At 41.5% G+C, this 14,070-nt stretch overlaps 2 protein-coding genes across 2 annotated transcripts; both read left to right on the plus strand.

Annotated features, from left to right (window-relative positions):
- The first annotated feature begins 6,839 nt into the window (after positions 1 to 6,839).
- Positions 6,840 to 10,931, plus strand: nt5c1ba (5'-nucleotidase, cytosolic IB a). The gene is made up of 6 exons (XM_027008255.3): positions 6,840 to 7,190; positions 7,265 to 7,432; positions 7,779 to 7,908; positions 8,117 to 8,239; positions 9,161 to 9,345; positions 9,562 to 10,931. The coding sequence occupies exons 1-6, from the start codon at positions 6,921 to 6,923 to the stop codon at positions 9,925 to 9,927; spliced, it is 1,242 nt and encodes a 413-aa protein (XP_026864056.2). The 5' UTR covers positions 6,840 to 6,920; the 3' UTR covers positions 9,928 to 10,931.
- A 222-nt stretch (positions 10,932 to 11,153) lies between these two features.
- On the plus strand, positions 11,154 to 13,285 carry rdh14a (retinol dehydrogenase 14a). Its single transcript, XM_027008256.3, has 2 exons — positions 11,154 to 11,528; positions 12,241 to 13,285. The coding sequence occupies exons 1-2, from the start codon at positions 11,286 to 11,288 to the stop codon at positions 12,856 to 12,858; spliced, it is 861 nt and encodes a 286-aa protein (XP_026864057.1). The 5' UTR covers positions 11,154 to 11,285; the 3' UTR covers positions 12,859 to 13,285.
- Positions 13,286 to 14,070: the final 785 nt, after the last annotated feature.

Raw genomic sequence — 14,070 nt, forward strand, 5'->3', positions numbered from 1 at the left:
TTATAAAAAGGCTCACTGCTAACCAGAAGGATATTTCACAAACAGAGTTTTGGTTCATCATATCTCTCTAGGATAAAAACCTATCTGCAGGCAGGATTCAAATTGTTCAATATACAGCTCACAACATAGTCACAAAGATCACCATAAAAAAAGTGTTAAGATTTTAAAAAATCCTTTATTATTTTACCAACTATGCAACTTCCTTATAATTCAGTATTATGATCAGGAGCAGCCAAAAGACAAAGTGGTTCAGTAGGACAAAGGGGTGTTCTGTTTTATCAATCTTTATATTTTCGTTGTGTTGTCCAACTCACTGTAAAAATTTGCCTGCTGAAACAAAGACCAGATTTCATCTAGAGTGGGCAATGGAAACGTTTAAATATAAAACTTCAACTCCAATATTTATTTAAAGAATATTACTTAGCCCCCTTTGAAAGTTCTCTGAATCTTTTGCATATATCTCCATGAAAATCCATTGAGTTCCACAAAATCTGTTTATTTGGTGTTTCCTGCCCTCCCGCTAATTGCTGGGGCTTGGAGAAATTAATTAACCAATTTATGATCAGTGACAGTATCAGAAATGGCCATAAACACTCAGAGGTGTCTATTAAGGTCCTAAGATTTCTTATAAAGGCCATGACTTTGAAGGGTAGGGCTGGCACCATTATCGTTGGAGTTTTGGCATCGCAAAGCGCATAAAACTCCACCACAGATCTATTTCCAGTATAATTCTAATATATTCCCGTACAAGTTATCAATCACATTACAGAGATTCGAATATGAACCCATACAAGTCATCAGTTACAGCATTGTGGAGGAAAGAAACAGAGCATTGGGAAAGGAACCAAGACAAGGGTTTGCCAGTGAGGAGATTTCTGTCTGAGTTTCGGCTCTACAGGAGCCGAAACAGTGATGTCATTTCCAGGCACCACTGTTGTACCACTGAGAGCAGAAGTTTGAATAAATTTTATATTTAAATGTTTCCATCCACACAGGTTTGCCTACTTCCACCCTGATGATCCTTTTGGAGACATATGCAGCATATGCTAATCATCTCATTATAAGCAACCTTACAAAAAATAAACAATGGCACACTCTTCATTCAGTGGAAGGAGACTAATAGTTCAAAAGTGCTGAATATGTAGGATCTGTTTCCGAGAGAGTGAGGGGCATGCTATATATTTCTGCAACCCAATCCTGGTGGAAAGAGAATTCTCTTAAAACACACTGACCTCCCAGCTCTTAGTAATAGGAGTGGGCTCCTGTAAGGTCAACCACATTCCTTTAGCAGGCTAGGTCATGTTGAGCGTATGGACATACATGGACACACACACACACACACACACACACACGCACACACACACACACACACACGCACACACACACACACACACGCACACACACACGCACATACACACACACACACACACACACACACACACACATACACACACACACACACACACACACACACACACACAGACTGGTTTGGCCTAACTAAATTCTTGTGTTTTGATGAAAGAAACACAAACTGGCATTCTTTGCCAGATTCCCACTGTGTTTAAATACACACATACACACACACAAACTAGCATGACCCCTAGGGCCAACAGAAGCTGATCAGCTACTGGCGTCATCCGCTCGGTCATTCAGCCAGAGTACAATCAACTAAGCAAAACACATGCCAATAGAAACACTGTAGAGGAACTACTATTCCTCATCACTAATGACAAACATGCACACACGCGCACACACACACACACACACACACACACACACACACACACACACACACACACACACACACACACACACACACACATACATACGGACACCCTAACAAACTAGTGTCTGACATTCCTCTACATTAGTGATTGCCCTGCACATCCAAACACCACACACACATTCACTATCTGAGACTCTCTATGAAAGTCTGACTGTATCTTGAGCTAGTATTCCCTCACTCCAGTGGGGAAAAGAAACAGCAAAGAGTTTTGCTCTGTCACAGTCAATTCTTTTTCCATCTGTGTTCTTCTGATCATTTTTGAGGGTAACTAGCTAAATGTTGTTCAAATACTCATCTCCAGTGCAGTCAGTGCCAGCAGGAGTCAAAATATTACTTTTTAGAAAGGTTGTTAAAATTGGACCCAAAGTTGGACATTGTAACACTGCTACTTGTCTTGTTAGCAGTTTTATTTCAAACATAGTCGGAGTTGTTCACTGTACTGGAAAGCAGGTAGCTGCAATTTCCATGTCTTATTGTAACAAGTAGCAGCACTGCGGCGGAACAAGCCCCCCCCCCGGTAATTCTGACCTCAACCGAGCCCACAATGCAATATGATCCTTATTAAATCTGAAGTTAGAGGGCAGTTTTTTTCCCCCGCAGACGTGCTCTTCGATTGTGGCCTGCTCAACGAGGAGACAGTACTCTTCGGAACGAGGTCCCAGAAGGCCGAGCGGCTCCAGCAGGACCCAGCCGGCGCAGTGGAGAGAGGAGACACATGGCCAGCATACTGCCCGCCCTCGTCCCTCCGTTATCGACTAGCCATTAATCACAGCCAAGCTTCGGCCCAAGCCACTGACACTCCACGACCGCCTCTGTCAACCAGACCATCCATTAGCTGTGCTAAAAGCTGTTTTATATTAGCCACGTGACAGATCGCCTCCAAATTGTTTTAGCGTCGCATTATTGCCTCAGCCTGCTGAAGAAAGGCCGGCCCAGACCGTGGGAAACGCGACCGCCCGACAAACGGGTCGGTATGCTCTCGCTTCGTCCAGTCAGGCTCCGCCCTTTGCGAGCCAGCGGATGCAGTTTGTACTTGATGAAAATGAAACAACTGCTGGGTCAGGAGCAAGCAGGGAAACATTAGAGGTGGCATTTTCTGAAGAGCAGTGCAGCAGCCTAATGAGATCATGGCCAGGTGCGCCAGAGGGAGAGCTACAGCAACTTCCTGGACATGATGGGGGCTGGAATTCGGCACTCTCATCTACTATAAATAAATAACAAACTTAGCGATTCTGGCAGCTCTCCCACGAGCTAATGGCTAGCCGGTATAACGGGCTGTCACCACCGCTCCGCTTCACGCCAGCACACAGAAGGTCAAAGTTCGGATCTAACGAGACCTCTGACCTTTCCGGCACTACTGTGGCCCTCCAAAGGAGAGGGCGTGTTTCACATTTCGCAGCCTCTGTAGCCAAACAGTCCTCATAGCTGTACTGTGTGTTAACTGAACCGAATGTGTAGGTCATGTCATTTAATCATTGTAACAGTATATGACCCCCCCCCCCACCCACCACACATTCTCATGTATGTATTCAAATGGATTCCAACAATCAATGCCTCCATTCATGCAGGTCAACACTTAGGAATCAAGCTGTATGTAGTATCAGGGGAAGTAACATGAGATCAGAGACTAATTGTTTTGTATTACATGTCATCATCACACATGCTACCCATATATCAAAACGCTACAGGCGTTACCCGCAAACGGAACGGCAGGCTAAAATGTCCTACCATGTAACCACCAAGCAGAACACACCTCACACTCAATCGCCCTGCTCACTCTTAACAAGCTAGCGTTTGAAAAAACAAACAGTGCTCCCACCGTTCGCCTCAGGCCCACGTAAGTAATGGGCCGACCCGGTGAGTCCAATATAAGCCGCCATTTTTCATCCCCAGGCTCGGTCGCAAGTTAAATAAACCGCGGTCGCTGGCTGCCCCGCGACACGGCTGTTGCAGCAAGAACAGGGTCCGATGACAGAAATCTGCTCCCATTCTCATGTAAGGGGTCCCCAGGAGTATGTGTGTATTTGTGTGTGTTTTGTGTAATTGCTCGGAGTCAGATAGACGAGGTGAGAAGTGTGAGGATTTTGACCTTTAAAGGTTAAATTTCCACAGAGGTGACAGCAAGTGCATTCTTCACCCTGCTTTCCCCCACTCGCTCGTGTTTGAATGATGATTCTGCATTGCAGCTCTCTCTCTCTCTCTCTCTCTCTCTCTTTCCCTCTCTCACGCTCTCTCTCTCACACACACACACACACACACACACACACACACACATACACTCACTCTTGCACACACTGGCACTTCACTCTCACACACACGCACCCATACACACTGGCACGCATATATTCACGTGAATCAACCTTGCAAACCACTGCCTTTACATGTAGCTGTTATGCAGACGTTCCCCTCTGGCATTTTAAGGTCACTCACACTACAAACAGGTTTCACACAGATTTTTACGTGCCGAAAGGCGGGTGTACTTCATCACTCCATCCCTGGCTCATGAGGGATGACGCAGCAGAAATACCTCAGGTATGGAGACTACTATAGGACTGCAGGACTGCAGAAGTCGGGATATGTTTAAATTGGCTGCCAGGGGCTTGAGAAACACTGGCTTTATTTTCACTACAAGGTGGGTAACCAACACGAAAGAAGAACAAGAAAGCGAGAGAGACAGACATGAGTGAATATGAAAGAAAATCTTTAACAGCTGTGATCTGAATGAGGTGCCACCATGTGGATAACACAAATAAGCTCAACACAGAGGTTTGGAGCTCATTACTTCATAGTGATTTTCCACACAGTTTCTGTAGCTGATTAAAGGGTCAGCTTTGGCAATGGCATCATGTTCAGTATGTCCAGGTGGATATTTCACAGAGCAAGAATTCTCCATTAACTGGATAGGTCCAGGCTATCCAGTAGTGGAAGGGATGAAAGGAAAGTTATTTGGACTGCTTCATCTTTTCAGGCGATATGGACAATGTTTCTGTATTGCAATAATATCACTTCCTGTTATTATTTTATTAAAATAAAAAAGAAAACACGCTTGATGTTGAACGCTTGATGAGACCTGAGGAAAGAGGATTTGTGTGCAACCAACATTTCGTGTGTTGATTCAATCATGGGAATGCTGTTATTCATCAAAATGCCTGCAAAACAGTCATCTGGAACATCTGATCTTAGTCAAGATGCTCAGTGATTTGTTAGGAAGCTCATGTGCATATTCCAGCCTTCTGCAATATTAGCAGGATATTGCATACATGCAACACTGCACTAAGAATTAACAGGTGATATATTGTGCAGCCCTACAGTTTGGCACACTAAGCTTCTCTGAAACTGTACACCGACCATATCTGTCTTACTGCATATGATCTGATGCAAATAGTAACATAGGGTAACCATACGTCCTGGACGGGGTTTTTTACACCTAAAAAAAATAGGTATCTGGCCGGGATTTCTAATAACAGTTATAACAGAATTTGGCTTTCTTTTCATATTGACATTTGTTTTCTACAGTCGCAATACACTGTCCTGCCTACTCGCAAACAACAATTAGTCAATCATGTTCATGTTCTATATGCAACTGTTGGTCAAACTGCTTTATTGTGTGTGTGTGTGTGTGTGTGTGTGTGTGTGTGTGTGTGTGTGTGTGTGTGTGTGTGTGTGTGTGTGAAGTTTACCTTCTATGTGATTTTAGCAATGCCTAAAAATAGCCAAACAGAGGTGATAGCGATGCTCTGATGGTTGGGCTCATGGTTTGTTTTTCCTTATGTCCATTTTGTCTGTGTACTGCATGCATGTGATAAAATAATTTGACATAAATTATTCTCCTTATGCTCACAGACTGTCACCTACACTCCCATTAACTTTCTTTTTAGGCTTACAAGACTAATAAAACAAAAACAAATCTGACAGAATTAGAGCTGTGAATTTGCCAGAGATTGTGTGGAAATCTGTATTAGATGAGATTCCCACATGTGTATTACACATCTTTCTTGTTAAAACAATTTTTATATCAAAACCAGATTGATCTTCAGGAACATATACCTGGGTACATCAGAACTCCTGAAACATGTATAGACAAGTAGTGGCATCTAATTTTCATTTATTCTATGAGCATGAAATTTTAAATTTTTTAAAAAACGTTTTTATAATTTTTTACATTTTTATTTCATTTGAAAGGCACAGCTTAATTGTAAGATTACATGGCAAGGCAAGTTTATTTCTAGATCACTTTTCAAACACATTGGCCGTTTAAAGTGCTTCATGGAAGGCTTAGAAAAATAATAAAACTTGTTACATCCTTGGAAAGGTTTTTGCCAAAAATTAAAAAAGAAAATATTACAAATACAAATGAATAAAATAAAGGTAAATACAGTTGATTTAAAACATTGATGTAATATTGATAGTAAATTAATGTTAATAGTATTTATATTTATAGTTGGCAATAATTATTGGTCCTGTAAGTCTAAGTCTAATAAATAAGTCCTGTAAGTCTAATAAAAAATTGGTAAAAGTGGTTATTTTTATGTCCAAAAAAAGCCTCAGTGCTGACCAAAAACATATTTCTCAGGCAGGGTTTGGGTTAATCATGTATTTAGTCCTTCCTTGAAATGTAGTTGATATCTACGTGTGAAAAGTGCTATACAAATAAGCTTGCCTTATCTTGCCTTCCTACATTTGTTTGTCTCTCCATGAGAAATCTTATTTGCATGCAGGATCCAAGTTGTCCAATATACAGCATACAACATAGTGACTTTGCTCTGAAGGCAATGATTATTGGTCCTGTAAGTCTAGTAAGTCTAATAAATAATGTCTAAGATTCCTGCTGGTTATATATATATATATATATATATATATATATATATATATATATATACACATATATACATACATAATATTAAGACTGATACAAAGGGGTTTTTTTATATTGAATAATATAGTTCAACTAGCTACAAGAAACGTTTATGGGATAGGTTTAAAGGATCAAAGTTGGAGTTGTTGTTCTTTTGTGGACTATACAACTTTTCCAAAATAGATGATTAACGAATTACGCCTATTATAACTGAGCAGCGTATACTACGCCTTACATTTTAGTAAAACCTGAGGAGCATCCTACATTCACTTTGTTGCAATGCTGGAAAAACGGCCAAACATAAAACACGTGATGAAGGATTCGCCTGATGACGCACTGCCATGGAAGCGTCACGGGAATGCCTCAGGAAGGAGCGATGGAAGGACACCTGTTATAGGCCAGCGCAACACGGTCAGCATCACGGGAAGGATGAGCGTAGATGCCGAGGATGCGGTGGGGCGGCTAAGCCATGACAGCAGCGAAGAAAACGACTGGGCAGCGGCAAAGGCGTTCTTTGACAGCTTGAAAACGACGACGAAGCCTCGACCGGTAAGGTGGATACTGGCCTCAGCATTTCCTTTCAGGTTTGTTTCTGACATGTTTAACATCAATTGCCCTCGCAGCCGAAACCAAAAAACGCCGTCACCATCGCGGTATCATCGCGGACGTTATTCAACATGGTGAAGGAACGAAAGCTGTATGAAGAGGAGGGGCTCGAGCGATATGTATCGTATCAGCTGGAGCACGAAGATCAGCCTTTCACCCCTGGAGTCGCTTTCCCTTTCGTCAAGGTCAGTAACACATTGGTATGGCTTAACACTTAGTAATGTGTTAATAACGTGTTGTATCACTTGTGTAGGTCTACACCTACGTTGTGTGTGTGTGTATGTATATATATATATATATATATATATATATATATATATATATATATATATATATATATATATATATATATATAAGGCATTAAATGCAAAAGAGACATTATTTTCTTTTTAATGAAGTATATATACTCTATATATGCTCTCATGCAGTGGCAGACTGTCTAATGTCAGTGTCACTGCCTACATTCACTGACCTCAAAAAACTGAAAAGTGATACCCAAGTCTCACTCTCCTCTGTGTGTGTGTGTGTAAGGCCCTGATGGTTGTGAATGCACGGCTGCGGGAGTTGTACCCAGACAGTGAGGAACTCTTCGATATTGTCCTGATGACTAATAATCATGCCCAGGTTGGAGTTCGCCTCATCAACAGTATAAATCATTATGGTATGGGAAATGACTGAAAACATTACCATTCTAAAAACACACTGTTTCAGTCAAACTTCCAGTTAATCACTAATGTGTCTCATCTTTAAAATATAAACAAGCAAACAAAGACAGCAATTGTCTAAAACTTTAAATATAATGAAATTGCAATGATTCCTGGAGTGCTTCTACAAATGCTTGGGTGTGTAAATATTGCTTGTGTCTCTAGGTTTATCCATTGAAAGGTTTTGTATGACGGGGGGAGAAAGCCCAATTGGATACCTGAAGGCTTACATGACCAACCTGTATTTATCTAAAGACTCCCAAAAGGTACAGCAGGCTATTGAAGAAGGTAGGTCACCAACATACCTGGATCACAAGCAGCTATGCAAAGAACCTGAAAACACAATATATGAAATAATACTGCATCAACAAGTCAGAATTGTTTTGGTAGGGATGTATAAGGGCTAATGAAGCACATAAATGTCATGAATGTTTCATACCTTCCAGCAGGACATTGCACTACATTTCCCACAAACCCTTAATTCGCTCAAAGTCACCTTATTACTGATCTGTGGATCACAGAACCACACCTGTGGATAGTTTACCAGTATCAGCACCCTATATAATCCTATATAATATATATAATATAAGCGTGTATTGTCATTCTTTGTGAGGTCTCCTCTGCTAGCCACATGTTTCTGAGCCCTTGTATTTACTCCTGTTGTTATTTATGGTAATGAACTCTTTTGCCTGGTTATTGGATTTATGCCTGTCTATGCCTTTTTGGATTTGGTTGCTGTTTGCTGCATATCTGGATTCCACCCTTGCCTGTGTTAGAACTTCTTTGCATAACCCCACATTATTATTAAACTATACATACCTGCACTCGACTCTGCCTCATTTTGACAAACCTGACAGAGTGTGAATTAGCCTTAAAACATTTAAGAATGTTTAAGGTCTTCATAGAACAATAGTGAATACAGCATTTTACCAAAAGATTACAGCATTTTTTGTGATTGATTACCCATGAATGTTAACAGATTACCCAAAAATTAATCATTATATTTAGCGCTGGCTAGACAATATGCTAGATATGTATAACAAATGAATAAACATTTAGAGAACACAAAGATGGGGGTTTTGTAAAGACAAATGTAAAATTCAATTTACCCCAAAATACACAATTATTTTCCTAACAACTAAAATATTTTAGCTCTGAGTTACTCACTGAACATCAATTTAAGTGGATATGGTTTCTGTGTGTGACCAGGCATTGCTGCAGCGACCATGTTCACCTGTGATAACGAGAACAAACTTAGCGATACTCAGTTACGTGTGGCCTTCGATGGAGACGCCGTCTTGTTTTCTGACGAGTCCGAGATCATTGTAAAGAAGCACGGACTGGACACCTTCTTTCAGCATGAGAAGGAGTTTGAGAACAAACCTCTGGCCCAGGTGATGCATACAACAGTGGGGGGGGGAAATAAATCTCATTTAAGAAGTGCTTGCTGTGCTTGCATGAATGCTGCTGACATTTTGTGTGTTCCATAAGATCGGTAAGATCAGCATAGTTACAGAAATCATAGTTACAAAAGCTACAAAAGGATCATTGTTGTCCATAATCAGGTTTGAGATGGTGTTGTGAAAATAACTGCACTACTTTCCACCCAGGGCCCCCTGAAGTGTTTCCTGGAGGCCTTGGGCAAACTGCAGAGGAAGTTCTATGCCAAGAATTTACGAATCACATGCCCCATCCGCACCTACCTGGTGACGGCGCGCAGTGCAGCCAGCGCTGGAGCCCGTGTCCTGAAGACCCTGCGGAGCTGGGGCCTGGAAGTCGACGAGGCGCTTTTCCTGGCCGGCGCCCCCAAGGGACCCTTGCTGCAGAAAATAAGGCCTCACATCTTCTTTGACGATCAGATGTTTCACATCGAAGGGGCTCAAGAGCTGGGCACCATCGCCGCCCACGTGCCTTATGGGATAGGACAGAAATACCATAAGAGCAAGCCCTTAAAGCCAAAAGAGGCGGAGAAGTGAGAATGTGGTAGTTACTGGAACTCAGCAGTGGTTCTCTCCCACTCTTTTAAAGTACTCCATCCAGTGCTTTGATTTTGCTCCACCAACACTATATCTCAAGCGGACCATTAGTAAGGACTGCTTGTTTTGTAAAAGAGTTGCTTGTTTTGTAATCAAGCAGAGCCGTGGACTAGCAGCAGTGATTCCCAAGTCCAGTGGAGTGTATGCCATGCACTATCCCTACTCTCACAGATCAGGAAGCCCTTGGTAATTAGCTGAGAAGTTGTATGTGGTATTTTGGACAAAAGGCAAAAACAGAACGAGAGCAATGGCATCCTTGGACCAGAAGGCTTTTAGATGTTGGCTGATCATTTAGCATGGAATAACAGCCTGTGAATATCATTGTACAGTAAATCTATAGCCCAGAATGTACTGTAATGTTAATTATCACTGTGTTTCTGTGTTTGGGGCCTTGAGTGACTGCAGATGCTTATAGTAATTATTATTATTATAGAGCATTTTTATTTTATTCTTTGAAGGTACCTCATCCTAGGTGGGCATATCCATCAACATCGTTTTGTTTCTTTGTCTATTATTGTATTTTCCAAAAGTCAACCAAGTATTCTCCATTTTAGTGTTTATAATGAAAGAAGGAATAATATAATAATAATAATAATAATAATAACAATAAATACTATTAATATTTAAAATAATAATACTTTCAAATAATAATAAATACCATTAATATTTAAAATAATAATACTTTCAAATAATAATAATAATAATAATAATAATATTCATAAGTTTTTATTTATATTTATGCAGCTTTTTCTCCTAGGGGATTCAATTTGTATTTTGTGGATTCTAGCGTTATCATTGTACATGCTGTGAACAACGCCACTGATAAACTGAAACAAATCGAACATGGTTAATTGTTTTTGACTACATCGGTGACAATTATGTTAATAAAAGTGTCCAATTTCCGCATGCATCATGTAATAAAATTCTGTTTTTAAAAAACCCAAAAGAAATGCCCCTTTCTACAGCTGCATCTTAAACTTAAGTAACTGCGTCTTAAATTAAAAACAGGATATTGCATTAAAGATAATATCAGTGTTTAGATTCATGTCGAAGCAAACTACCTGACTTCCGATAAGCAAGTTTATATTTTTCAAATAGGCTTATAGGCTACAACAAAAAGAATGTCAGGCAATGACAGGAAATAACCAGTGGAGTGTGGGTAGTGTAGTCCAGTGGTGTTTGTTTACTTCCCCATGCGCAGTCGTCATTTATCGCCCTGAGAAAACGGAGTAGGTTGCTCTGCGAAACGCGATAGTTAAAACCACTCCACGGTCAAGCACTGTAATGTGCATCTCCAGATGATGCGAGGCAAAACTATTATTGTCACTGGGGCAAACAGTGGCATAGGAAAAGCTACGGCGGTGGAGCTACTTCGCAGGCAGGGCCGGGTGATCATGGCTTGTAGGAGCCGAGATAGAGCGGAGAAAGCAGCTCAGGAGATTCGCCAGCAAGCCGGGCCAGAACAAGGCGAGCTCCTCATTAAACTGCTGGACCTAGCTTCCTTAAAGTCAGTGCGCAGTTTTTGCGAAGAGATCATCAAGGTAACCTTTAGTTCAGACTGCTAGAACAATGCTTAAAGGCCATTTTTCGTTACTCCGCAGGCCAATTAGCTGGCTAGCCCGTTAACCGTCGCTAATGCTGTGGTGCTAGGAGTTAACCGCAGATGCTGGATCTCACTAGTAGGATGGCCACTTTAATAACACCTAGAACTAGAACTCTGTAATGTATATGAATGTTTTGCTCCTAGTCTTGGAAATGAAAGGTTGTGCTTAAGTTTTTCATTTTTCTGGGGTTAGTCGGCAGGTGAAGTACCAATGAAATACAAACCGTTTGCTTTGTATTTCATCGAGTGACACCCTGAAATAACATTGATCAGTGAAAAACAACTACCATCTCACTCAGAAGGACAAATACGTGTCCATCAAGGCATCCTGTTGAATTGTCTTGACTGTTAAATTTGTCTCAGAAACAGGAAGGTTCATTTTATCCTTAATTTATTTAGCCATCACATACCAAATGTTATTTTATTGGCACAAGAAGAAGAGTTTAAAATTAAATACATGGAAGAGTCTACTCAAAACTTAGTTATGAAAGGTAGCAGTTATGAAATACCATTTTTCAAAGTTACATTTTTTCTCGCAGAATGTGGTGGATTTCATTATTCCCTGGTCATTTTAAATGAATTGCCACACCCCAAGTGGAAAGATACATGAATGAAGCAAAATATACTTCTGCTTATAATTTTCTACCCAGGAGGAGCCCAGGATTGACGTTCTGATCAACAACGCTGGAATCTACCAGTGTCCCTACACTAAGACGGAGGATGGATTTGAGATGCAATTCGCTGTCAATCATCTGGGTCACTTCCTCCTCACCAACCTGCTGCTGGATCTCCTCAAGCGCTCCGCCCCCAGCCGCATCATCGTGGTGTCCTCCAAGCTGTACAAGTGCGGCGAGATCAACTTCGACGACCTGAGCAGCGACCGGTGCTATGACAAGGCGTTCGCCTACGGACGTAGCAAGCTGGCTAACATGCTCTTTACGCTGGAGCTCGGACGCAGGCTGGAGAACACCGGGGTGACGGTTAACGCCCTCACCCCCGGCATCGTGAGAACCGACCTGGGCAGGCACGTGTATGTTCCCCTGCTGGTGAGACCTCTGCTTAGCCTGGTCTCCTGGGCCTTCTTCAAAACGCCGGAGGACGGCGCGCGCACGTCCGTCTACCTCGCCTGCTCTCCGGACGTGGAGGGCGTCCAGGGTAAATGCTTTGCTGACTGCCAAGAAGAGGCACTTCTTCCTAAAGCCACAGATAAAGAGGTGGCGAAGAAACTGTGGGACATCAGTGAGGTGATGGTGGGTATGACCACCTAGAAGAATGTTTTCGTGTATCAAACACACTAACAAATGGAGGAGCACCTAATACATCATGCTAATGAGCTGCCCCAGATTATATTTCCATTAACGGTGAAAGGGTTTATCATCACAAAACATGATTAGCATAGTACAAATCCATCCTGACTTTTCTAAGCCTTTATGCTTTGTAAGAAGCCTTTATGCTTAGAAAAGTCTACTGCGCTTATTTCTGTACTTAGAAAAGTCTACTGTGCTACTCCACTAAGTATTTGCTGACTAAATAGTGAACATTTGCACATTAAACTGTCATGAGTGAGAAAACTGGCCCATCATCCCAAACCTGTTGGGAAAAGATACTTCAAAGTAAAGTTGCAAAGCTACGACTTATCTGTTCAGTTCTGCCCTTCAAACATGTTATAACCAATAATAAATACCATCATTGCCAGTCTTGAGAGCTTTATTTATTTATTTGTTGCCCATAGCCCACTTCACTGACCCAGCTAAAAAGAGCTGGCTAAGCCAGCAGGAAAAACTGAAGTGACAACTTTGCAATATTCAGTATGGGTTATACCAGGCTAATAGCTGATAACCACAGTTAACCACATTAAAACGCAAATAGCCCTCATTTCTGTCTTAGAAGCAAGGCTTTTTAAAAAATAAATCTTCCAGTCAGAGAACATGGTGGAAAAAGAGAAAAAAAAAATGTCATAACAGATGACATCAGTCAAAGTACCAAGTTCTGTAAACATCCCCAGAGAAGCTTATGCCATCAGTCCTGGATGTCTTTCCTAGGACAAAATTGTTTATTATTAAAATAATTTTCTCTTTTAGCGTTAATAGCACTGAAAAGGCTCAAATAAGAGCTAATAATAAAACCAAAACCAGACGGCTACATTTTTAACCTTGGCTGTCGGTTTTCTGGACATACAGAGTCATGGTGCGTTGGCAGTCCGGCTCAATTAGAGCAGTAAACCGCGCTGCTCCAAGTGCACTAAAACCCAAATGGCCCGAATCGGCAGCTGATACTGTAGCTTCTAAGAGCCTTCATTCTCTTTCTCTCTCACACACACACGCACACACATGCAACAACAAAAGCCTCTCTGCGCAGCTCCATACACAAACGCACTCAGTCGCGCGTTTTCTTTCTTTCGCTCGTGCTGATTGCTGTGGAATGTTTTCCCTTATTAATGGGAGATTTGCCGCTGCTCGCACAGACTGCCGCAACGCTCC

The sequence above is a fragment of the Electrophorus electricus genome, chromosome 12, assembly GCF_041902795.1.
Source record: "Electrophorus electricus isolate QZ-2024a chromosome 12, ASM4190279v1, whole genome shotgun sequence".
Taxonomy (NCBI): Eukaryota; Metazoa; Chordata; class Actinopteri; order Gymnotiformes; family Gymnotidae; genus Electrophorus; species Electrophorus electricus.